The sequence below is a fragment of the Oryzias latipes genome, chromosome 4 (assembly GCF_053564925.1).
Source record: "Oryzias latipes strain Hd-rR chromosome 4, Olatipes_Hd-rR_3.1".
NCBI lineage: Eukaryota > Metazoa > Chordata > Actinopteri > Beloniformes > Adrianichthyidae > Oryzias > Oryzias latipes.
Window position 1 is genome coordinate 30,250,994 of NC_136240.1, and position 26,676 is coordinate 30,277,669.

At 39.3% G+C, this 26,676-nt stretch overlaps 2 protein-coding genes across 2 annotated transcripts; both read left to right on the plus strand.

Moving 5' to 3' along the window:
* Positions 1-70: 70 nt before the first annotated feature.
* On the plus strand, positions 71-14,911 carry LOC101157767 (cytochrome P450 2J2). Its single transcript, XM_004068192.4, has 9 exons — positions 71-271; positions 1,239-1,401; positions 2,931-3,080; positions 7,094-7,254; positions 8,221-8,397; positions 8,462-8,600; positions 8,737-8,924; positions 10,504-10,645; positions 11,524-14,911. Exons 1-9 carry the CDS (start codon positions 71-73, stop codon positions 11,697-11,699), a joined length of 1,497 nt encoding a protein of 498 aa, XP_004068240.1. The 3' UTR covers positions 11,700-14,911.
* A 2,446-nt stretch (positions 14,912-17,357) lies between these two features.
* LOC105353996 (cytochrome P450 2J4) lies at positions 17,358-25,255 on the plus strand. Its single transcript, XM_011474367.4, has 9 exons — positions 17,358-17,619; positions 18,268-18,430; positions 18,511-18,660; positions 18,779-18,939; positions 21,491-21,667; positions 21,771-21,909; positions 22,122-22,309; positions 23,944-24,085; positions 24,416-25,255. The coding sequence occupies exons 1-9, from the start codon at positions 17,419-17,421 to the stop codon at positions 24,589-24,591; spliced, it is 1,497 nt and encodes a 498-aa protein (XP_011472669.1). The 5' UTR covers positions 17,358-17,418; the 3' UTR covers positions 24,592-25,255.
* Positions 25,256-26,676: the final 1,421 nt, after the last annotated feature.

Below are 26,676 nucleotides of genomic sequence, written 5' to 3' on the forward strand. Positions count from 1 at the left end.
AGGTCGACGGGCAGTTTGAGTATTTATTGGGAGAACGCAGCTAAAGTCGCACACTCGGTCCCGACCAACTATGGAAGCGATTTATTCCGTTTTAGGCTTGGAATGGCTCGACTGGACAAGTGCTTTGCTTTTTCTGTTCGTCTTCCTGCTGTTGAGCGATGTTTTGACGAACAGGAAGCCCAAGAACTTTCCTCCTGGCCCGCGTTCTCTGCCTTTCATAGGAGATCTGCACCGCATCAGGCCGACCATACTTCACCTGCAGTTTAAAGAGGTAAGAAGGAAAACACGGTCACGTGGTTGTTCTCACCAAGGAGAAATAGTCAGTATTTTAAATTATTGAATCTTTTTTTTTTTTGGACAATAGATATATGAGACAAAATATAGGCAATAAATACCTGTAAATAATAACGTTTTTTATTACACTAACTAAACTGGTCTGCAAAAAAAAAAAAGAAAAAGAAAGCAATCAACAAAGGACAGCAAAAATATAATCACTTGAGTCTCACTCCACATTCCTGAATGATTATTATTACTTTTAATTTCCTGTCAATTAGAACATTTTTCTGTGGTTCTATTTGAATATTTTTGAACATTATTTGTACACTTCATGAATATTAGCACTACTTGAGCCTTTGTTTTTTTGTGTATCTTCTTCTTAAGTCCATGTCAGTAATGTAGCGATTAATCAGCTTAATCAATGAATCGATTCCTACAATCCAACCACATTTCTCCGTCTGAGGCAATTTGTCAATCAAATGAAACTATGACATTAGGAAATAGTTGCAAAAATGAATTAAATTGGTTATAAATTTATTTTACTATTACGTACTAATAATAATAATGTTCCTTTTGTTTTTATGTAGAAAACATGAGCAGGCTGAATTTCTTCTTGTTTACTTGTTTGTTTGTTTTTACACATATTTAATTTATACTTCTACTTTAATTTATTGTCTTGCAAGAAAGATAAGGAGTCCGGAAGATATAAAAGAGTAATAATTAAGCCTCAAAGATAAGCAAGGCCAACTAAACAAACATTGGACTCTGACCTGACATCATGGTTGCCTTAGCTTTCATACAAATCTCCAATCCTACATTGGCTTTGGGTCGTTCAGGTGTTCTGTAAGAACCTTTTGCCCCAAGACTCCATGCATTCAGAAATCCTAGTAGATTGTTTACAGATCTTGCATAAAACCTCTATATAAGCACAATTGTGATACTCATCAGTTGTCTGTCTTTAGTTTGCAGCAAAATATGGAAATGTTTTTAGCCTTAATATTTTTGGTGGAAAAACTGTGGTCCTGAATGGAACTAAGCTACTGAAAGAGGCCCTGATCCAAAAAGGAGACGACTTTGTAGATCGGCCCCAAATCCCGCTGTTTTCTGATTTAATAGAAAATAAAGGTATGCAATAAACATTATATGACTATTGTTGGGTTTCTACTGAGCCTGTGTCCTGACATTAAGATATAAAAATATATCTTGTTCCCACAGATTAATATCTTGTTCCCACAGATTATTATCTCGTTCGCACGAAATACTATTCCGTTCCCACAAGATACTATTGCGTTCCCTCAAAATACTATTCCGTTCCCTCGAAATGATTAACTCGTGCGAACGCAATAATTATGTCGTTCGAACGCAATAATCAATCCGTTCGAACGCAATAATTATTCACGTCATAAGTCATTCACGCGAATATGCTCTCTGTACGCCGGCAAAAGCCGCTTTCGGCGGTAACTTCCGTGTTTCCCAGAATGCTTTGCGGCCAATCATTGGTCTTGTTGTTAAACCTTGATCACAGGGACACGGTGATTGGCCAACGATTGGTTGCAAAGCATGCTGGGAAACGTGACGTACTGCTATTGTTGTTATGCTACGAGCTAAAGGTAAGTGCATTAGGCGAAGCAGCCAGCTTAATATGATATTTTTCAGATTTTCATCGAGACAATAACAGATCGACCATTCTTGCTTTTATTTTTACCCCTATTGAATGCTCACAGAGACACGGAAGTAGCGGTAGGAAGCGGCTTTTGCAGCAAGATGACGGAGGGCGTACCAGATGTGAATGAACGTGAATTATACGATGGATGGTTCGGTGCTTTTTAAAATAAATAAATCTGTTCTCTAAACATCCTCCGTGTCTTCAATGCAATGTAATGAGACACAGACAGACAGAAATGTGAAGGTATCTGCTGTAAATCTATGACGTAAATTAATAACAGGATAAATGATCGGCCACTTAGTTAGCATGTAGCCTAATAATAGCCTTCGAGAATGTAAAGCGACTGACTGCTAAAGTTAATAAAAGACAAGTCCTGAATATTATTATTCCTATTTGACCCTAAACTACAATATCAGCTGTCTGTCAACCGACCAGCCAGTTGCCCAAATGCCGGCATACATCAAAGAGCTCTGCAGCGGAGCTAGTAGTAGCCTAGCAGGAGCTATCGTATGACAAAGCAGCCTAGCTATCATAAATCTTTTGATATTTTTCTTATATTCATTGAGACAGTAATAAAGTGATCATTTTTGTTTTTCATGTTCCTTTTTTGAACGAATATGGGTCACAGAGACACGGAAGTTACCGCTGAAAGCGGCTTTTGCCGGCGTACAGAGAGCATATCCGCGTGAATGACTTATGACGTGAATAATTATTGCGTTCGAACAGATTATTTATTGCGTTCGAACGACATAATTATTGCGTTCGCACGAGTTAATCATTTCAAGGGGAACGGAATAGTCTTTTGAGGGAGGCCAATAGTATCTTGTGGGAACGGAATAGTATTTCGTGCGAACGAGATAATAATCTGTGGGAACAAGATATTAATCTGTGGGAACAAGATATATTTTTATATCTTAATGTCAGGACACGGGCTCCGTAGATTTCAGTGCAGCACTCATGGGTAATATTGTGCCTTTCCCCTCCTAAGGTATTGTGATGACAAATGGAATCCAGTGGAAACATCAGAGGAGATTTGCTCTTCATACGCTGAGAAACTTTGGTCTGGGGAAGAAAACAATGGAGAAATATATTCAGGAGGAATGTCACTATATCACCCAAGCCTTTGCAGAACACCAAGGTACAAGTATGAGTATTTCGAGTTAAAAACAAATACTAAGAAAAACATAGTAATACAAAACATTATATACATTTTTTTTTCTTTTGCTGAAAGCTACAAGACTGCATATGGTGTGTGATTTAAACCATAAACACATTCATCTTAGCTAATAATTGCGTGTTTTTGTCCGGTTAATGGACACATTTTTGACACCCAGGGCACTGTGTCAATTAGGTTTTGTTTAGGTTCTACATGTTGGGAAGGGCGCGGGCGTCGCTCCCACTTGATTCCCCCTTGCCGTGGGGCCCTGTGCTGCGTGGGCGGCCCCAGGCAGCGTGCAGGGTCCGGACGTGGGGGGGCGCGAAAGGGAGAGGCAAGGAGCCCCCGGGGCGAGGGCAGAGCGCAGAGGCATCTGCACTTCGCTGAAACCTGACATGGTTAACATGTTGGTTTTCCTGTCACGCAACATGAAGATGGGGGTGGCGGGGTGGGGGGTTTAACCGCAACATCGCGACTCTTGCTGCTTCATCACTGCAGTGAGCAAAAATCCCACACCGTCACAGCCCCAGGTCCTACACGTAAACTGTAGGAACTGGGGCTGTAGGATGAAAATTCAACCAAACAAAGCAGCTGGTTTATAAAAGTTGTTTCTGCTTTGAGAAAATCTAAAGTATTGTAACGAGATAAAGCCTCTTGTCTTTAATTGTGTTTCATTTGTTTGGTAAATACACTTCTCCACATTTAAATAGTAGTAATGCACTGGTACAATTTAAATGCATTTTATTTTCCAATACCCGTTTTAGTCCATCAATTTTTCTTTTACGTTTACCGGTACATCACTATTTTATTAGGGTGTTTTCAGACTTGACACATTTGGTTCACTTTAAGTGAATCAGAGTTCGTTTTCCTTGATAATCTGGAACAAATTTTCCGTCTGAATACATTCAAGCAGACCCTGTCCTGACCAGGGCTATAGTCATAAACACTTAGTCTCTATCTATCTATATACCAAGGCTATGTCCCACCAAGGTGGGGTAGCCTAGACAGGGCCCAGAATTTTAACTCCCTTCTTCTCTTCCCCAAACCCTCCTCCTTCAGTGTTTGTCTGTGTTTGTGTGACTGGTCTAAGGCCTGGTCTAAGCCACACCACACGGCACCAGGGTCAGCTGCACACTCCAGTGTGGGCACCTCCACAGCAGGGCCTCAGCCAAGGCTGGTTTCCCCTTGCCGCTTCATCCCAAGACCAGACCTCTACCACACCCATCCATTCATTCATACACAAACTCTCGCCACCCATCCCTGTCCTGAGCAGCCTCTCTCCCCTGCACCACAGTCATCGCTTTTGCATTCAGCGCTCTCCTTACACCCTCCGTCCATCCCATTCGTGGTCTTCCTCTCATTCTCACTCCACTCACATCAGATTCATATACCCTTTTCACCAAACGCTCCCTTTCCATTCTTTCAACATGTGCAAACCATCTCAGTGCCTTTTCCTCTGCTCTATAGGCCAACTCTCGCATCACACCAGTTCTCTCTCAGATAACTTCATCTCTCACACGATCCATACGCGTCACACCACACATACTCCTCAAACATCTCATCTCAACTACATTCAGCTTCTTCTTTTCCGCCACTTTCAGACTCCATGTTTCAGCCCCATATAACGCTGCAGGCACCACCACACCCTCATACAATCTCCTTTTTGCATCCTTTCCCAGTGACCTACATTCAAACACTCTCTTCATTCCCCCACATATCTTTCGTACTTCGTTCATTCTAAACTCTACCTCTCCCCCTATTCCACCATCAACACAGACACACGACCCCAAATACTGAAAACACTCTACCTCTTCCAACAACTCCCCATTTAATGCCACATTCAATCTACGTTCACCCTTTAACCTCGTACACCTCATCACTTTACTCTTTTCCACATTCACTCTCAACTTCCTTCTGTCGCACACCCTTCCAAACTCCTCAACCAGACGAACCAAGCTCTCTACTGAGTCAGCCACTAGTGCAGTATCATCTGCAAACAGCAATTGATTCACACTCCATTCACTGCCGTCAGTATTCACCATGCTCACATCCGTACCTAACACCCTGTCATTCACCTCTTTTACCACACCATCCATATACACGTTAAATAACCACGGAGACATCACGCATCCCTGACGCAGACCAACCCTCACAGGAAACCACTCACTCATGCTATTTCCCACTCTCACACACGCTCTACTGTTTCTATAGAAACTCTTCACACCTTCCAACAATCTACCATCAATACCATACATACTCAACACAACCCACAACGCCTCTCTATCAATCCTATCATACGCCTTCTCTAAATCCATGAATGCCCAAAACACCTCCCTCCCCTTAGCCAAAAAATTTTCACACACCTGTCTCACTACAAACACCTGATCCACACACCCTCTACCTCTCCTGAAACCACACTGCTCTTCACCAATCATACACTCAGTCCCCTCCACTACCTTATTAATCAGCACTCTCCCATACACTTTGCCTACAGCACTCAACAGACTAATACCCCTAAAACTACCACATTCATACTTATCACCCTTACCCTTGTACAGTTAGTGTTGGATCTAAATCTAAGCCAACACTTCTCAACTATATTCATGCAGGAAGAAAGGACTCATACTCACGAGTCCTTTCTCATGAGTCCTTTCTGAGAGAGTAGACAGGAAATGCAGGCAATTCTCCAGTTTGCTCTGAGTTTACAAAGGTCTGTCTCCTCGTTTTTATTAAGAACAATGCGTTTCCCTGCATACAAATGTGTTAGGTCTGGTGTGGGGGAAAAAAATACACATAGCAGCCCACACAGGTCAGGAAGCTAATCTAAAGACCATCTTTAAAGCAACAACTGCTCCTATGAGACATTGCTTGGTTGTTGACCTCTGTGGTTTAGGGCACATCTTCTGCAGATCAAAGGTGAACAGCTGTCACCGGGTCAATGCTAGACAGCTGTACTCGGTCATAAAATCTTCTCCTACTTTTAGTAGATTTTCCCTTGACTTTGCCTTAAGTTTTAAGGTAGAATCTAGAAAACCAGATACTAACTTCAGCCAAGTTCTATTATTAAGGTGTGACAGATGAGTATACCAAAATTAAATGAAACAGCTATCATTGAAAAATACAAAACAAAAAACACCCATGTAATGTTAGAGAGTCGGTGGCTGCAGAGCGTGGTTGGTACGAGGGATCCACCTGTTTTCAATAAATCTGCATTTTAAGCATTTGTAACATTTCATTACACTGACTAGGGCTGCACGATATGAGAAAAACTTGCGATATGCGATGTTAGTGATCAATATTGCGATAACGATATAATTTGCGGTATATAAACAAATAGCAAAACAACCAAAAACATCATTACCATTTCATTGCAACAGGTTAAAAATTATACTCCAAATGACCCTCGTTGACGTAGGAGGAAAACAGCTAACATGAAAGGGCTCATCTGATTGGTCAAATGCATAAATAGATTTATTTGATTCGTTAAATGCTTCAAGCTGCCATAGGATTGTTTTAGCACTTCTAAGGTAACCATTTATTGGGATTTTTGCTGACTTTTGCGATATGGATATTGCTCTGCTTGATATTGCGATAACGATAAATTTGCGGTATATTGTGCAGGCCGAACACTGACTTAACTTTTTTTCTCTTCAACAATAAACATTCCAGGCACAACATCGGCTAGAACAGCCTCTCTAAGAAGGTATCAGAAGACACGTGATCCTGTTCTGAATGGAAGTGGTGGAAAAAAATTCCTGTCGTTTTTCAAAATAAAACATCCTTCAAATTTAGAAAATAAATTAACCAAGAATAATGTAAATGTCTTTTTTTTCTGTGTGGCACGTTACCAAATGACCCATGGTCTAAAACGGGCTGTGGCCATTAGATCGGGGACCCCTTATGTATCTTATTTGGTATTTATAATATGTTTATTTAAAGCAAATGGTTTGTAATTTGTGTATAATTGGAATTTTATTCATTTGTTTATTTAACAGGTAAGCCTTTTGATGCCCAGCCACTGTTGAACAGTGCTGTTTCCAACATCATCTGCTGTTTGGTGTTTGGGGAACGATTTGAGTACTCTGATAAGGAGTACCAGCAAATTCTTCAGGACCTCACCGAGGTTGTGAAACTGCAAGGAAGTTTTTCAGCACTGGTAAGACTCCTTCTCAACCAAATTTGCACTACTGCATATTATAAAATTTAACAAATACAAAATATTAAATGTGAACATGTCTTTTTTACTTGACCCTTGTTTTTGGCATAAATGTTTCACTTATATCTGCTTAATTTACCTAATTCAGCTTTAAAAAAAGTGCTTTTGTCATAGATGTTTGCATTTAAAATTGGTTGTGTGTTCACTTGTAAGTTATGGTATCAGGAATGTATTTTTTAGCTTCAAAGATGCATAAAATGATCATTATCTCATTCCCATCAAGCAATGTGCTGCATCTTTCACTTGCCTAAAATGCCTAAAATCCTCATTTACTACTATTAGATACAGCGGAGAGCTGTTGCCAGGTAACAGAGACTTCAAAAAACTAAAGATAAAGATTAGAAACCCTTGTCTGTTTGAAGAAATCTGGTTTTCAAAAACTTTGAACAGGATTTGGCTTTTCATTTCCTTTGTGTGGAATCTTTGCACATACAGATTCAAACTGTAGTTTCTGTGAGTCCTAATATTTAAGGCGCAAGTCATTTTTGTTTTAGCAGAAAGTCGGTTTCAGTATGCGTCGTCTTTGTCAAGTAGGTGAGTGTTCATGCTGCATAATGAATTCAGAGCAAAAAAAAGGAGCCATCTGGTCAACATGGCTACCTTTAGCTCAAAACATATTTTATAGATAGAAGATTATCTTCTGTTGCTTAGTGGACTTGCCTCTGAGCCTTTCCTCAGGTTTTTTTTGATGTTTCTGTGCTTTTGCCAGTAAAATATTCAATGAAGAAAAAATTCTGGTAAAATCCAATTTGCCAACTGAAAGTTTTCAAGCTAAAAATAGAGTAGCTAATTACAATTATCGGTACGAAGCCCAATGAGACAAATGTTGTTGTGAATTTGGGCTAAACAAATAAAATTGAATTGAATTGAATTGAATTTTCCTGTTTTAATCATTTTTCTGTGTAGGCATACAATGTATTTCCTTGGCTGATGAAGAGGTTTCCTGGACCTCTTCAGAAACTGTTTACTTTGGTAGATAAAATAATGGACTTTGTAAAAATCAAGATTGAAGAACACAAAGAAAACCTTGACCCCGCTTGTCCAAAAGACTACATCGACTCCTTTCTTATTGAGATGGAAAAGGTGAGTGCTCAAATAAGTACATTTTATGTTAAAGCTTCACATCACTTTCACACGTTCTTCACAGAATCAAGGCGAAGACTTTGGTTTTGATATCAAAAATCTGTGTGCATGCACATTGGACCTGTTCGGTGCAGGAAGTGAAACAACAACCACTACATTGTACTGGGGATTGCTATTCATGATCCATTACCCCGACATACAAGGTGTGTGTCTGATTGATTTCAAAATCTTCTAAAAGATATCTGTTAGCTGTCTTCCTAACGTCAGGTTCTCAGGAGCCCAGGCGTTGGGCAGAATACAGTCTCATGTTTTGTTCCATTTTGACCTACTTGTGCACAGAGGAAGTCCACGCTGAGATCGATGCTGTGATTGGTTCATCCAGACAGCCGTCCATGGCTGATAAAGAAAACATGCCCTACACTGATGCAGTTATCCACGAGATACAGAGAATGGGGGACATTGTCCCCATTGGGGTTGCCCGCATGGCAAGCAGAGACACCATGTTGGATAATTACACAATTCCTAAGGTTGGAATGTATTAGATAGGTGCTCAGTAGACATCAGGGCTGTTTGGTCACTATGGCTTCTTTCTTTTAGGACTTTTTTGACCTTTAAGCCAATTGTTACATTAACCTAGGGGTCGGCAACCGGCGGCTCCAGAGCCGCATGTGGCTCTTTCATACCTGAGCTGCGGCTCTCTGTGTTTTTGTAACTCTCCTGTTCTAAGATTGTCGTGGTGCCTTTAACACCTTCAGATAGTACGAGCAGGCAGGGGGAACAGAGCAGCATGAACGTGAGTAGGGGACGTGTCTGCAGCTGTGAACGCCGACCAAAGTCTATTATGGAATGGAAAGTTTTTCTGGAAAGACAGTCAGTGGCGATCTCGTAGGGGACACATGAGCGCCCCAAAAAACTAGACTAAAACCACCCATTTCCGCGTAAAATTAATGAAATTTGCGTTAGGACGCCCTTACCATCCTGTCACCTTGCTGCTACGATGACTTTATGTTGATCTGTCTGTGTAGAACACGCGGGAGGGGGGTTGCACACGGGGGAAAACAACAAACAGGTAGAGAGGCGGGGGCGGGGCTTCGACTCACCGCTTATGATTCCAGACAAACTAACAGCTACTTCCTAATAAAAATAGCTATTCAAGGTTGTGGAAAATGGACAAAAAAATCAAAGGAAACATCACGCTCATAAAGAATAAGAATAATTAAAATAAATGAATATCCTGACATTTTGAATCAACACAAGTATTGCCAAATGGACTATTGCGATATATCGGCAAAATCATTTTTTCTAACACACCTAGTGTTACAGCTCCCTGTACTTTCATCTCAGTGGGAAACTGATCCAAATGGCTCTTTGAGAGGTCCAGGTTGCCGACCCCTGCCTTAACTTGACAAAAATGTGGACTTTTAATTTGCTTATCAGCCTTTTTTAAACACTTTAATTGAATTCTGGTGAAATGTGAAAATAAGCATGACTGAAGATTTGATTAAAAAAGATAACATATTTTTAGATGTTGCTTTGAATTTTCTTTTCTTTAATTCTCTCGATTACACACCTGAAGGTAGGGCCAGTCAACTCTCATCTACATAGGAGTCCAATAGCTAACATAAAAGAGCTCCATCCGATTGGTCAACAATGTTAAGGCATCCATCCGATTGATCAAATGCATAAAGAGATTTATTTGATTCATTAAATGTTTCAAGCTGCCATAAGATTGTTTTAGCACACTTAAGGTTACCCTTTAATTTCGCCAACTTTTGCGATATGCGTATTGCACAACTTGATATTGCGATAACAATAAATTTGCTATTTATTGTTCAGGCCTACATGAAGGTAGAGACTATAATATTTTGTGGATTGTATTGCAGAGGCACAAGTCTATAGTACACTAAAGTACCATTACACAACCGTACAACTTTGACCTGGTCAAATAATGACTGAGTACCGGTAAATAGTAATTTGCTGATAATGGACTTTTAACATCTACAGGAAGATTATTTTTTATACCTTTTATTTCATACCTTTCTTTTTGATGAAAGCTTTACATTCAAGGGCTGAATGTTGTTGTTTTCTTTTTCTTTTTCTCCTTAGGGCACCATGATAATGCCAGCTCTTCACACCGTCCTCCATGATGAGTCTGTGTGGGAGACGCCACACTCCTTCAACCCACAGCATTTTCTGAACCAGGATGGTACCTTTAAGAAAAGAGAGGCCTTTTTTCCTTTTGGTGCAGGTCAGTCAGGTTGTTGGCATTAACTGCAATCACAGGATCATCATGTTGAAACTCAATCTGCTTTATTGGTGTCAACAATCAAGTGGTCATTTTTCTGCTTTAAACAGTTAAAAGCCAGCTAATAAAAAACAAAAAAACCTTAGAAATAAATGTCCAATGAATGTTTTGTAATTCAATTATTTCTAGAACTTGTTCTTAAAAAAATAAGAACATTTTAAACTATTTTGCGACTACGTAGTTGCTAAAAAATCTATCTGTAAACAGTTTTTTTGTTTATTTTATTCTATGCAAAAATTGGAAAAACAAATATTTGATAGAGTATGACAAATTATGACAGGGATCTTATACCTGGGACCCCCCCCCCCCAAAAAAAAACAACAAAAAAACTTGTACATTGATTCAATTGTATTAGATTTATTTGTTTAGATGATTAGTCTTCTGAGTATTTCAGGCAACAGTATTGTTTGTGTTGTTCCATGTCAGATTCTCTTTCTTGTCTTTTTGCTTTTCTATAGTTTTTCTTTCTTCAATTATTGTTTATTTTGATATAACCTTGGTTTTTCAGTCATTTTGAGATGGTTATAGGTTGGCGCCAGTGTTCACCATCAGTGTGTGAATGTGTGTGTGAATGGGACTGTGACTGTAAAGCACTTTGGGTCTTCTAAGATGGGAGTACAGCGCTATAAGTACATCCCTTTGAACATTTATAGTACTTTATTGTTACAGTAATGTCTCTAAGATTCAAAGACAACACACAACCTTAAAATGCACTAACAAAACTGTATTTATGAAATAAAAGGAAATTACGTGAAAGGGAAAACAGAGATTTTTATTTCTCTTTGTTGTGTCACATTTAAAATTTCCTTGTGTCATTCCAGGTAAACGCGTGTGTCTCGGGGAGCAGCTGGCCAGGATGGAGTTATTCCTGTTTTTCACCTCCTTCCTGCAGAGGTTTTCGTTTTCCACAGCCGGAGGAGAAAAGCCCCCCTTGGAGGGCCGGATGGGAACCATTCGATCTCCGAAATCTTACCGTCTCTGCGCCGTACCTCGCTAAGCCACAAAACATCTAAAAAAGAAAACAAGAAAAATTACCGTTTAAAATCAGCATAAAGGTTTTTTAGTAAAATAATATTTGGAGTCACATGTTTATTATAATTTGTAAATCTTCTCTATATAAAAGTATTTGTTATTTCTTAATTTTAGTCCTGTTATTATGGAAATGGACAAATGTGTTTCTATTACTCTAATACACATCCTATAAAGAACATAAAACAGCAAATACGTTAAGGTTAGCTTAATTAAGGTTAGGTCTAATAAGGTTAGCTTTATGATATCGAAGGTTTGTCAGTTTGTAACTGTCAAGCATTTGAAGACGGCTTTAGCAGGTCTTCTTGATGTGGATTGGACTGTTTGTCTTTGGAATAAAAAACTAACCAAATTTAACATTTGGCGAGGCATCTCAATATCATTTTTTATTTTCTAGGTTTAAAGACTGTGTGACTTGTAACCCTCTGAGATATCTGTCTAACCTTTGTCATCAATTCCATTGGCTCAGAAACTTCATCCATAAACATACATTATATTATCTCATGTAACAGAATCCTAATGTAGAAGCATTACACACATTTCTCCACCAGATTTTTCTTGACACATCTGTTTCATAACTCGTTTTACCTATTTTGGTTTCATGTACTAGTATTTTGTATGATATTCAATTCAATTCAATTTTATTTGTATAGCCCAAAATCACAACAACAGTCGTCTCGATGGGCTTTGAAGTAAAACATGAACTCAAAAGGATCACGAATACAAAGAGTTCAATAGGAAAATACTAAAATGAACTAACAAACTGACTTAGCTATACTGGCATCCCTGCCCTTAGACCCCCCTTCGCGGTAGTATGATAGTATTTTCTTTTCTTCCTTCATCATATTATAACAGATTTGTCTCTCACTAATGTTCTCTTTTCCATTTAAATCTTTTCTACAAAACTTAGATATACTGTACATACCAGATATATCATAGATGTATACAGTACAGACCAAATGTTTGGACACCCCTTCTCATTCAGAGTTTTTATTTATTTATTTTCATGACTGAAAATTGTAGATTAACACTGAAGGCAACAAAATTATGAATTAACACATGTGGAATTATATACATAACAAAAAAGTGTGAAACAACTGAAAATATGTCATATTGTAGGTTCTTCATAGTAGCCACCTTTTGCTCTGATTACTGCTTTGCACACTCTTGGCGTTCTCTTGATGAGCTTCAAGAGGTAGTCACCTGAAATGTTTTTCACTTCACAGGTGTGCCCTGTCAGGTTTAATAAATGTGATTTCTTGCCTTATAAATGGGGTTGGGAGTGGGACCATCAGTTGTGTTGTGCAGAAGTCAGGTGGATACACAACTGATAGTCCTGCTGAATAGACTGTTAGAATTTGTATCATGGCAAGAAAAAAAGCAGCTAAGTACAGAAAAACGAGTGGCCATCATCACTTTAAGAAATGAAGGTCAGTCAGTCCGAAAAATTGGGAAAACTTTGAAAGCGTTCCCAAGTGCAGTCACAAAAACCATTAAGCGCTACATAGAAACTCGCTCACATGCGGACCGCCCCAGAAAAGGAAGACCAAGAGTCCCCTCTGCTGCAGAGGATAAGTTCATCCAAGTCACAAGCCTCAGAAATGCAGCAGCTCAGATTAGAGAGCAGGTCAATGGCACACAGAGTTCTAGCAGCAGATACATCTCTACAACAACTGTTAAAAGGAGACTGTGTGAATCAGGCCTTCATGGTAGAATATCTGCTAGGAACCACTGCTAAAGAAAGGCAACAAGCAGAAGAGACTTGTTTGGGCTAAATAACACAAGGAATGGACATTAGACCAGTGGAAATCTGTGCTTTAGTCTGATGAGTCCAAATTGGAGATTTTTGGTTCCAACCACCGTGTCTTTGTGCGATGCAGAAAAGTTGAACAGATTAACTCTACATGCCTGGTTCCCACCGTGAAGCATGGAGGAGGAGGTGTGATGGTGTGGGGATGCTTTGCTAGTGACACTGTTGGGGATTTCTTCAAAATTGAAGGGATACTGAACCAGCATGGCTACCACCACAGCACCTTGCACAGCATGCTATTCCATCCGGTTTGTGCTCAGTTGGACCATCATTTATTATTCAACAATACAATGACCCCAAACACACCTCCAGGCTGTGTAAGGGCTGTTTGTGTCATGGTTTGAGTTTGTTTTGTCTTGGTTTTTGCTTTAGTTCTTGTTCTGTCTTGTTTGGTTTCCTGTTTTATTTTGAAAGGGTTCCTGTCTTGTCTTGTCTTGTCTTGTCTTGAGTTGTACTTCCTTGGTCCCCATCTGCCCTGATCGTGTTCACCTGTGTTTTGTCTGCCCTGTCTGTATATAAGTCTTGTCTCTGCCTTCCTCTTGTGCTGGTTCATTAACGTCTTCATGCCTCGTTGTCCCTTCATGCCATGTTCCATGTTCCTCCCACGCCACAGTAAGCTTTGTTTTGTTTTGATTCCTGCTCTGCAGCGCCTTTTGTTTGTTTAATAAACCCTCTAGCCTTGGAACCGTTTGCCTTCCGCCTCTGCGTCTGGGTCCTACCTGCTCTCGAGCCCCCTTCACCGTGACAGTTTGACCAAGAAGGAGAGTGATGGGGTGCTGCGCCAGATGACCTGGCCTCCACAGTCACCGGACCTGAACCCAATCAAGATGGTTTGGGGTGAGCTGGATCGCATAGTAAAGGTAAAAGGGCCAACAAGTGCTAAGCATCTCTGGGAACTCCTTCAAGACTGTTGGAAGACCATTTCAGGTGACTACCTCTTGAAGCTCATCAAGAGAATGCCAAGAGTGTGCAAAGCAGTAATCAACGCAAAAGGTGGCTACTTTGAAGAATTTGAGGGAAATTGCTTTATTATTATCATTGTTTAAATGTATTTCTTTAAATGTTAACTCAGATTGACCTTTTTAGAAAACCGTTGTGTGTTCATTCATCTGTTTCTCATCCCAGCTAGGAAGAGGGGGTTTTATGACACACTGTCCTGAGTTGATAAGCAATACTGTTTGAACTTAGAATCCACCATATGGGTCATTATACACCCCCTAATGAATTTTTTTCTTTGTCTTGAAATTGTAACCTCCTACTTTAATTCTTAATAAAAGGAGCACGGGGAGAGGCAGATCCGTTGAGAAGAGAAGTCTGGTGGATGTTTTCTCTCACACTTGCTTCTTCTCCCTTGTGCATGAGAAACTTGATTCTTGTTGTGGTCTGTTGTTTCTAATTGTGTTTTTCTTTAATGTCTAGATGCATTTATCTGACAAAGAACCAACAAATATGACACATTTTTTGTTGTTTCACACTTTTTTGTTATGTATAATTGAATCAGTTAGTTCAAAAGAGGCCCAAGTCCACATTTTTTTCAAAATAGAAATGTTATATGGTCTATTGTCTTCAAGGGAAATGCTATCTGATTATGTGAAAAAAAGTCCCAAGTCCGTTGTAATGTATTGACTATGCTTGACATGTAAAATTCATTAAGTGCAAAATTCCTGGACTTGGGCCTCTCTTGCATGGGTTTTGCTTTATCCCATATGGCAGCACTAGTTATCCAATATGGCACATATATATATAAATGCATTATTATAGCACTGAGTATGATAACAGATGTAGAAGATGTTTTCAATTTTTTGGATAGCATATATATTTTTGGTGATTTAATCTATAAGTATTTAACAAAAACAATTGAAAATCTGGGTGTTTTTTTTTTTCATCCATTACATTCATTATCTAAATGTACCAAGGCAGGATCAGAAGGATGCTGGAACCCACACTCAGGCAAAGATGGGGTACACCCAGGACAATTTACTGGTATATGGCAATGCCACAGATAGACAAAAATCCTCAAAAACTCACATCTATACCTAAAAGACAAATTTTGTTTCAGCAATAAACCCCTGAAGCGGGTTTTTGGACTGTGAGAGGAAACTTGAGAAAATCTATGCATGCACAAGGGGAACATACAAACATACAAACTGCACAAGTGTAAATCTCTGCAAAGATCTCAGCTCCCCCAAAACTTCCTGTACAAGGAGAACAAAAACAGCCAGAAGGAAACTCAGTGGTCAAGTTTCTGTGTCAATCTCATTAACAAACACAAAGGTTGCTAATGCTAATGGTTGCTCACTTCAGAAAAACCCTCAGATCGGAGCTCCCAGTAGAGTTTGGCAATGTTTGAGTTATGTTGTTTACATAATGCAGCACAGAAGAGCAGCGATCTGCGCCAACACTAACACTAATGTACCGTTAAGGCATTTCAAGCAGCAGCCTCATTCCATTGTTTCACTCTATAGTTTCTGTATGTTCCTCCCTTTTTTCAAAGCTTTTATTAAAGAACAATTTTGTCTAGAAATGTAATCTTTAGAAATTCTCAACAGAAATGTGCAAGTCATGGTTATAGGTAGATGGCCATGCTCATTCTGTTCCAAAGTCTTTGTGTTTGCATTTTGGGTAGGGCCTGAGTTATGTAACGTCCTGCATTACATAAACACTTGAAACTCCAGTAGGTGAAAGGGGGACGTGGTTGCAGAGAAGAAGGGGTGGGCGTGTTTATAGATGCTTGATTTTGCTTAAATTGCAGCAAAACCTAAAGTTGCACCAGGTGTAACATTGTGTTTACCAGCTGCTAGAGGAACGCTGAAATCTTCTGATTTCCACAATTTTCAGGAAAAAGACAATGTGTGTGCATATGCATTTGTCTTTGTTTGTTTTTTTGCTGTTTGTCTCCGCGTTTCTGATCCTGAAGTGTTTGGTGTTTTTTGTCAGATCACAGAGAGATGAATTAAAAACAGTATTTGTTTTTATTAAAGCAGTATTTTGCAACTGAGTTTGTCTCTTAGAGCAACAATGAAAAACAAAACATTAGCTTCATTCATTATTATGAGTTTAATCTAATTTATTCTAATAATGAAAGATTGTTTTTACTGTATGCTAGTGACCAACACATTACATTGAAAGGTTTAAATGGATTACCTGTACTAAACAAACAAAAGGTGACAGGACCAGAAACCTCCAAAAGAACCAACTCAGCAACTCAGAACTTCTGCTAAGATTGGTTACATTCTAACAGGTCAGGAAAAAAGACAAACATGAAAAAACTGGAACATCTGTTTTACGATGCAGAGACAGGGTAGGAGCTGCATCAATGAGAAAAGAGAAAGCGAGTGGACAAAGACAAAAATATCTTGAAACATCCACTGATACACAAGCAGGAAAGAAAGCGCTGTCAAGGTTTCTCCCAGAATCACTGGACACCAAACCAGTGGAATCCAGAGTGTTGCTGTTGCAGAGTAAATCTCTGAAATGTTTAGGGCCTTAATACAACCAGCTTATATTTACATGATGTTAATAAAAGACACTTAGATGACGTCTAAGCCTTTTCATCTTGAATACATCCATGAACATCTCATGGTTTAATAGATAAGTATAACTGAGTCTTATCAGCATAATAACAGAAATACACTGACGATATGTGCATGTCTCTGTAAAAAGATCTTATGATCAGTTGGGTCAAATGCCACTCTAAGATTTAAAAAAGCAAATATAGACACAAGTACATTGCGTGTAGACATGAGACGATCATGAGTCACCTTCAGGAGAGCTGTTTCAGTGGAGAAGACGGAGTGCTTTTATTTTGAAAGTAGTGTGGAAACAGTTGCTATTCATTGACAGCACATAGAGAAACCAGCTTAGTCTTTGGCAAGCAATGGAGGGAATAACTTCTGTTCTGGGCTTAGAATGGGTCGACACCTGGACTATTTTAATCTTTCTGTTTGTCTTTCTGCTGCTGAGTGATTTTTTAGCCAACAGACGACCAAAAAACTTTCCTCCTGGCCCCCATTCTCTCCCTTTTATTGGAGATCTGCATCGCATTCAACCTGCCAGACTTCACGTTCAGTTCACAGAGGTAGGAGGCAATAACACATTCATTATGTGACAAAAGACAAAAATGTTCCAAATATTTGGATTTCATTTTTGTTTTTCTTGACATAAGGGCTTTTAAACTGTATGCTTCTGTCCCATAAAAACAAACAGAGGTGTCATAAAGAGTTTTGATTAGTTATTGAAAAATCTCTGCAGTTTAGGGTGTGGTTTTCAGGACAATAACATGAGTCATGACTTTGTGTGAAAGTGAAAATGTGTCACACTCTTGTTTTGACCCATCAGTTAAATTAATGTATGCTTACGCATGTCTCAGTTTCAAAAGTTAAGTTTAAAAATTGTTACAATATGTAGGAAAAAAATTATATTGAAGAAATTGTGCAACTTGCTACATTTGCCACAATACTATCAAAGCATTACTTATTATCTTGAGGTCATTTGCAGCTTTGTGACCTGGATGACTGGCTGTAACTGGCTGAACTGTAAAGGAACTTTATTCTTAAGTAGACAATCCTGAATAATGCCAGCTCGCACATTTGTGTTTTAGAATAGGACATTGATTCAGATTCTGAGTGTTCTGAGTTTCAGAGCAGCTTTCCATTATCTATCCACCATCCTTTACAACCATAAATCTGGTGCTGAAACCAAATCCTGATCCATTGTTTGTGTTTAGTTTGCAGAAAAATATGGAAATGTTTTCAGCCTTCATCTCCTTGGTGAAAGGACGGTGATCCTGAATGGATACAAGCAAGTTAAAGAGGCCCTGGTCCAACAGGGAGATGACTTTGTCGATCGTCCCACAATTCCACTGTTTGTAGATACAATTGACAATAAAGGTATTTCCAATATCTTTTGCAGAATGTGGTCAAACACCAACCATTTAATTTCTAATGATGTGTATTTATTTTCCTGAAAGGTATCGTAATGTCCAATGGGAATTCGTGGAAGCAGCAGAGAAGGTTTGCTCTTCACACGCTCAGAAACTTTGGTCTGGGCAAGAAGACGATGGAGACATACATCCAGAATGAATGCCATTATATCACACAGACTTTTGCCGACAAGCAAGGTATTAATCAAAATAAAATACAAAAGGTTTCAAATGCTTTTCTTAAAATGTTTTACAAAAAAAATTCAATCATTTTATCTTTAATTTTAAAGGTTTTTAATATTTGTGTTTTTTGTAGGCAAACCTTTTGATGCTCAGTTTTTGATAAACAACGCAGTGTCCAACATCATCTGCTGTTTGGTGTTTGGGGAACGATTTGAGTACTCTGATCAGGAGTACCAGAAAATTCTTCGGAACCTCAATGACCTTCTGATTTTAGAAGGAAGTGTTTCGGCAATGGTGAGGAACAGTGAAAGTGTTCCGGCATTGGTGTCAACAACTTTTAGGGTCATATTTAAACTACAATAAGACTTGCAATTAAAGAAAAGATAAAACCCTAAATGAATGTTATAACAAATGTCACTTTTAAAATCACAACCACAAATTTAGAGTCACAAACCAGAAACACCTCTTTGGACTTTTCGGTGAAGCTGGAACATTGACTGCATATGAAAACTTGACCGAGAAAGTGTGATCTCACCAATAGAAGGCAACTTATCATAAATTCCGGACTACAAAGCGTACCCGATAACTGGCCGCAACCACCCATTTTCACGTGTTAAACTACTTTTATACATACACAAGCCGCATGTATTAGGCAACATTGTCATCCTGACAAATCACGTCCTGACTCCCAGAGTAAGTGTGACTCATTAGCCCACAGTGGGTGGAGTCAGCTTTGCCTTAGGCTCATGTATTTGAGTATAACTACATCTGCCAAACAGCATGGACCTCTATTCTGTTCGCAAGTTCCTCAGTTATGTTTTTTTATTTCATTTTTTTTTTTACTTATTGACAATCTAGGTATCATACATAAAATTACAAACAGTAACCATATAATCAACATCATATCCCTCAGTTAGGATGAGGAAATTTACATCCGCGATTCCCCATTTCCCATGAGTCTTAGGGGCTAAAGGCGGGGCCAATGCCCGGCTCGCCTCACTGTTGTACGTGTTTAAGAATGAGCAAGTATCAGCAGTGCATGGAGGGGTGAACGGGTAAAGCTCTCCTTCCGCTTGTGTCGCAGCAGCGTTATGGGAGTAACAGGGCTGGTTAAAAAAACACAACAGTAAGCAGCGGCGACTGAAAAGCGTGCGCCTCAGCGCGATACGCGCACCTCCTCGCAGCGCTTGGGTCAGAAGTTTCCTTCCACAACAAACACTGTTGCTCCGCGGACGCCTCTGCGCTCCGCGCTCCCGCGCGCTCCTTGTCTCCCGTTCCTATCTTCTCCGACAGCTCTGGCCAGGGCGGCTCCAAGGAGGAGCGCTTCGTCCCCATTGCGCCAGTGAACGGAGCAAATCGTGCCTGTGCAGAGCAATCGGACTTAATACTGTACGTTTTGTGTATGAGGGGCGGATGCGTTGTTACGTGTGGGAGCCTTCAGACTGCCATCGGCCCCGCAGCTCACACGACAGGCAGTCTCCAGCTCACACGGAGGCTGTGAGCGTTTCAATGCAAATCTCTGCTCAGTCCTTAGAAACCGTTAAAACGACCACGTCAATTTGTGTTTCCAGTCATGTCCCGACAAAATAAAGGCTGATGTTATTCCCACATATTTACGTGCAGCCAGCCGAGTCACTATGACTCAGAGGTAAATTCCCTCCATGCAATGTTCTCTTTGTCACGCAGCTGACCAGCTTTTCCAAACCCATTGGTGATGGTGGATTTTTTCACGCTGCTTTTAACGATTGCTTTTAACTTGAAAGCTGCATCATATTGTAGTGGCGATCACGTGCACGTTGGGTCTAATGGCACCAAAGGATTCTGGGATGCGGCCGGGCATGCGTGTTTCGTTTTGTTGAACCATGACTGAAGTGTCTAAGACCTGAAGTGAGATCCATGCTGTTTGGCTGCTTAGAGGTGTATTGAAAAACAAATGACTTGTGCTTGGTGTTAGATAGAGAATTCTAACCATTCACTGTGTCCGAAAGTACGTACATGGCGCCGGTCAATTAAATCCATAAATTAGCCGCGTCACTGAATAAGCCGCAGGGCTGTAAGCGCAGGAAAAAGTAGCGGTTTATAGTCCGGAAATTACGGTACTTTAGGATCCAACGAACTAAAGTAAATTCAGTTACCATTTTTTTCACAATACATAGACTGCCATGTTGGAAGAGCTGTGAAAAAGATGGAGTAGCCACTAAGCTAAACATGTGCTCACTTCATTTATAAAGAAAGTGTTCAGGGACTGTAGAGATGTTCCAGTTTACTCCTACACAGAATGGGAAGTAGGACCAGATGACCCTTTGAAAAATGTTGGATAAAAGCTAAATAGTAAGACAAGAATTTGTTAGAAAACCAGCTGGAAATAAAATCCAGGCACACCTACTTCATGGCTTAAATTCAGACAAGAAAAGGTCAAACTTTCTTTGAAACCCCTCATGCTCAAAGTCATCCATCTCAACTTGCACTTTTTAATGCCCCTAAATATGGACAGCCCAACCGTGGTCCTCAAGTGCTATCCCTCTGCCTGTTTTCCAGCTCCCCCTTGCCTTCTTGCTGCTGATACCGGTGTCTTCTCATTATGCTTGATTGACTACACCTGATCTGGGTAATCAGCAGCAAGAAATTTTGGGAGACAAAACAGGCAGGGCGGTAACCCTTAAGGACCAAGGCCGGGCCGCCCCGCCTTATATGATAGCAGGAGCACCCACTAACTGTTATTTGTATTTATAATGCCACTTATAAAATAAAATATTCCTTGAGGGCTTGTGTGAAGAACAAATCTAGCAGGTTTACTCTTGTCCTGTTATATGGGGTTGTAACTGGTTTACTTGTTTCTATGTAGCTATACAACATGTTTCCTTGGCTAATGAAGAGGCTTCCTGGACCTCATCAGAAAATATTTTCTCTGACACGGAAGATTATTGACTTTGTGAAAATCAAGATTAACGAACACAAAGGGAACTTTGACCCCTCTGCTCCAGAAGACTACATCGACTCTTTTCTCATTGAGATGGAAAAGGTGAGTGTTGGATGTGTTGTCTTTTCACTTTATCATGTTTTTAAAGTAACAGATTTAAAAAATAAAAAAAATGTTGTGATCATGTTTCACATGTTTCTGGTAGAGTCAAGACAAAGATTCTGGATTTGATATCGACAATATGTGCATTTGCACCATGGACCTTTTCTTGGCTGGAACTGAAACTACCACCACTACATTATACTGGGGGCTGTTATACATGATCTATTATCCTGACATACAAGGTGTATAACAATATAATTATCATAGTAAATTATAAAAATATATAATTAATAGTTTCATCATTTGTTACTTCAAAAGAGCCTTGAATGTTAACATATATATATGTTAACATATATGTAATGTTAACATATATATATTTTTCTGATGGACAGAAGAAATGTGTATTCATTGTTGCAGCACAAAGGCTGATGATTTCTCTCATTCTGACCTGTAGAGAAGGTGCACGCTGAGATCGATGCTGTGATTGGTTCATCCAGACAGCCATCCATGGCTGATAAAGAAAGCATGCCCTACACTGATGCAGTTATCCATGAGATACAGAGAATGGGGGACATTGTCCCCCAAGGTGTGTTCCGTCAGGCAAACAGGGACACCACCCTCGACAAATACACAATCCCCAAGGTATTTGATAAAACCTTTTAAAATTTCACTGTTCCTCCTCTCACCAAACCATCTCAATCTGCTTCCCTGCATTTATCTCCAAAACATCTTACATGATCTGTTCCTCTGTTAACATGAAATTTCATTGGTTGCTGCACACTTAGGTGTGCAACTTGTTTTTTCTCCACATTTGACCCATCCCATGGGGGGGTAGTGAGCTGCAGTCATAGCTGCACTCGCGAACTGTTTGGCGGTTGAACCCTCCAATCCGAACCCATGATGCTGTCTGTCAAGCAGAAAGGCATTGGGTCCCATTTTAGGTCTTTGGTATAACACCGTCTGGATTTGAACTCACGAGTGCTGACACTCCTTGAGCACACATCACACCCACACACAATAAATAAATCTGATCTCTAAACATCCTCAGTGTCTTCAAAGTAATGTAATGTGACACACACAAACAGAAATGTGAAGGTATCTGCTGTAAATCTAACTATATGAATGCCTATGACAAGAATAACAGGATAAATGAAAGGCTAGTTAGCATGTAGCCTACTACCCTTCTAATGTAAAGCAACTGCTAAGGAGTATGTTAATAAAAGACAAGTCCTGAATGTTATTATTCAAATTCGACACTAAACTACAATATCAGCTAGCTTTCCGAATGCCAGCATGACAAGCAAGAGAGCTCCGCGGCGGAGCTGGGTCCGGTGAATCGTATGGCAAAGCAGCAAGCCTAGGTATCATAAATCTTATGATAGTTTTCTTATATTCATTGAGACAATACTAAATGGATCATTCTTATTTTTCTTTTTCCTTTCTTGAACGAATGTGGGTCACAAAGACACGGAAGTTACTGCTAAAAGCGTCTTTTGCAGCCGGACGGAGACCATATCCGTGTTTATGAATGACTTATGACGTAAATAATTATTGCGTTCGCACGAATTAATCATTTCGAGAGAACAAAATTGTATTTCGAGGAAACGGAATATTATCTTGTGGGAACGGAATATTATTTTGTGTGAACAAGATATTAATTTGTGGGAACAAGATATTAATCTTTGGGAACGAGATATATTTTAATTTTTTAATGTCAGGACACGGGTTCCGTAACTCTGGACTGTTGACACTGAGTTCTTCTTCTCCTCCACTTTCTTCACCTCTTGCTCCCTGTAACTTCACCTTTGCACACCCTTCCATGTCTGTTTATTCTGCCTCACCTGCACTGTACAGAGCCAACTCTCCCTCCCTTATGTCCAACCTGTTAAACAAGTTCTCCAACGCCCTTTATTTGGCCTTTGCCACCTCCACCTTTACACTGTAGTTGTACATCTTCCTGTTCTCCTGTGTGCTGTTCCTGGCAAAAAGCTTTTACCTGAGATACAACTCAAGGTCACAGGGATCCATGTCAAAGTGAGGGTAACTTGATTCTTTGTTTTTTAGTCTAAAAAAGTAAAAAACAAACAAAAAAAACGTCTGCACTGTCACTCTCTTAGAACCAGTTTGTCTGTACTAGAAGAAGTTGCCCCAAGGGAGCATTGCTCCTATAATCCTTTTCAGACTTTTTCTACTCAGTAACATTACAATTTTAGAAGGAAAAAAGTATGACCAAGTTTGATGATATTACATGAAAATTTGTTTTTTTTTAACCATAGGGCACCATAATAGTGCCAGCACTTCACTCTGTCCTCCATGATGAGTCCATGTGGGACAACCCACACTCCTTTGACCCGAAAAACTTTCTGGACAAGGATGGAAAGTTTTGTAAAAGAGAGGCCTTCAATCCTTTTGGTGCAGGTCAGTTGATCATTTTAAACAGATTTCGGTCGCTGTGAAGCCTGTACTTTTTGGAACAGAATATCAAAGCAAAAATAGTCTGTTTAACACACACATGTATTTTCATTTCACAGTTCAATAGTTAGTAGTAAGCCCACTGTTTGCCAAGGAGTCATAGCTTAATTTCAGCCTTTTACAAAACATTCAATATAAACATTATAGTAAATAAAATTAGATCAATTTTAAAAAATCAATCATTGCAACAATATTAATTCTTGTTTGAGATATTTCTCTTTTATAAAATAGCACATTTTATTTTCTTTGAAAAGTTTTCTGCTGTTTTTTTTCCAGGTAAACGTGTGTGTCTCGGGGAGCAGCTTGCCAGGATGGAGCTGTTTCTGTTTTTCACTTCTCTCTTTCAGAGGTTTTCATTCTCAGCACCTACAGGAGAGCAGCTCAGTCTAGAGAGTAGGATGGGAGCCACTCGCTGTCCAAAACCTTTCCGTGTCATTGCTGCACCACGTTAAACCTTCAAGGATCCCAAAATTGAGTTCAAAAGGGGCCCAAGTCCAAGATGTTTGTTTTTCCAGGAAACGATTTTGATTGCATAGCTTAAAGGGAGGCTACACCAAATAATTAATACTTTACCCAGATTTAGCACCAGTTCATAGCTTACAAATGCTATAATATGAAGCCCCTCACTTTTATAATTTCAGAGGACTAGCAAACTAAAGTCTCTGGACTTGGGCCCTTCTTAAATTAAGAAGGGGCGCTGCCATATTGGATAACTAGTGCTGCCATCTATGGGATAAAGCAAAACCCCTGGAAGAGAGGCCCAAGTCCAGGAATTTTGCACTTAATGCATTTTACATGTCAAGCATAGTCAATACATTACAACAGACTTGGGACTTTTTTGCACATAATCAGATAGCTTATCCCTTGAAGACCATAGAACATATAAAAACTCTATTTTGATAAATTGTGGACTTGGGCCCCTTTTTGGACTAACCGATTCAATTCTTGCGATAAAAAAGCACAGCTATTTGCACTGTGTTGATGTAGTTTCTCTGCATAAATTGACTCTTTTGTTGTTCTCTGTGATAAAATGTCTAAGCCTGTTATTCTATTTTTCAGTATTGATTGTAACTTTTCTTTTTGGTTGAAATAAAATTATTTTATTTGATCATCCAAGAGCCGAGATTTTCTCAACATGGCATGAGTACAAACACTTAAAATATCTCTCTATTTGTGACATAACATTTTTTGTACATTATTTTAAATAAATGTTTACTTCAGTATTGTTTTAATCTCACTCCATTCCAACAACACACCTGTTTAGTATAAAGAGGCCATGTAGAAAACTCATGTAGTTTCTGCCCCTGAGCTCTGTGCAATTGGTCAGGAGCAGTTAAACAAATGATTATTGCAGTATAAAACCAAGTATTGTGTTTTTTCAGATGTTGAACTTTGTTTATTATTAATTAGTGAATAATTGGTACTTTAGTTTGTGTCAGATTCCAACTGAAGTCATTAAGTTAGTCCTTAAAAAGGTATTTTAATTTTCTCCAAATTTCCATTGACAGCCATGCATTTCTTTTACAATGACCAAGAGCGCTTGTTGAAGTTTAAGAATTTGTTGTCATCATTTTTTTAAATTAATATTTTATTCAATATTTACCACATTAGCAAGTTCAATCAAGTTCAGTCTCTGCAAACAACACTGACCGCCCTTTGGTCTAAACTTCAGCAGAAATTATTTTTGTAATTAGTGCGGCAGTGGCTCAGGAGGTTGAGCAGGTCGTCTGACGATCGAAGGGTTGGCGGTTCAATCCCTGCTCCCCCCAGTCAACTGTCGTTGTGTCCTTGGGCAAGACACTTCACCCTCCCTGCCTCCAGTGTGGCTCCACTGGTGTGTGAATGCATATGAATGCCCTGGTGATGGTCAGACGGACCGTAGGCGCGAACTGGCAGCCATGCCTCTGTCATCACCAAGCATACATGAGGAGCGAATGAATAATGGACACATTGTATGTTTGAGCATCTGGAAAAGCACAGATCACTCTAACCCATCATTATAATTATTTCCAGCTCTGTGGTTTTCCACAAAAAACTGGATCTTTCAACCCTGCTTAAGAGTGTATTTTTGCCATTAAAGTAAACCTATGCTCAATAATCTTTCAAGTGTGACTTGGATCTTTAAGATTAAATGCTACTAAATAAAAGCATAAATACATGATGTAGAACAAAGAAAGCAAGTTCTTGTTCAATTCTTCCAAAAAGGATAAATCTGCCTTACTAAAGACAACAGAAGAACGTTTCTGCTTACGCTGAGACTTTATTTCTTCGTTTTTAAAAGACAAACACACAAGTTTATCAAAGGTTGTACAAAGGGGAAAGAGCTTGTGAAATCTGGCTGATTAAACAATAAACAAAAAAAAAAAAACGAATGTATTCAAAGTTCACTAGTGGCAAAAGGCAACAAGCGTGTGAGTACTAAATAAGTGCATGATGGGAACAGACAAGAATCCAATCTTAAATAGGATAAAAATAACAATAAACTGAAGTAATCAAAGATATTTAAAAGATTATTTTAGACTAGGTTTTGTCTGGAA

Bases quoted from the DNA above. Each gene is read 5' to 3' on its own strand.
- LOC101157767 (XM_004068192.4), top strand. From the start codon at position 71: ATGGAAGCGATTTATTCCGTTTTAGGCTTGGAATGGCTCGACTGGACA. The intron at 272-1,238 runs GTAAGAAGGAAA...GTCTGTCTTTAG, and splicing joins TTCACCTGCAGTTTAAAGAG to TTTGCAGCAAAATATGGAAA. The intron at 1,402-2,930 runs GTATGCAATAAA...TCCCCTCCTAAG, and splicing joins TGATTTAATAGAAAATAAAG to GTATTGTGATGACAAATGGA.
- LOC105353996 (XM_011474367.4), top strand. From the start codon at position 17,419: ATGGAGGGAATAACTTCTGTTCTGGGCTTAGAATGGGTCGACACCTGG. The intron at 17,620-18,267 runs GTAGGAGGCAAT...GTTTGTGTTTAG, and splicing joins TTCACGTTCAGTTCACAGAG to TTTGCAGAAAAATATGGAAA. The intron at 21,910-22,121 runs GTGTATAACAAT...TCTGACCTGTAG, and splicing joins CTATTATCCTGACATACAAG to AGAAGGTGCACGCTGAGATC.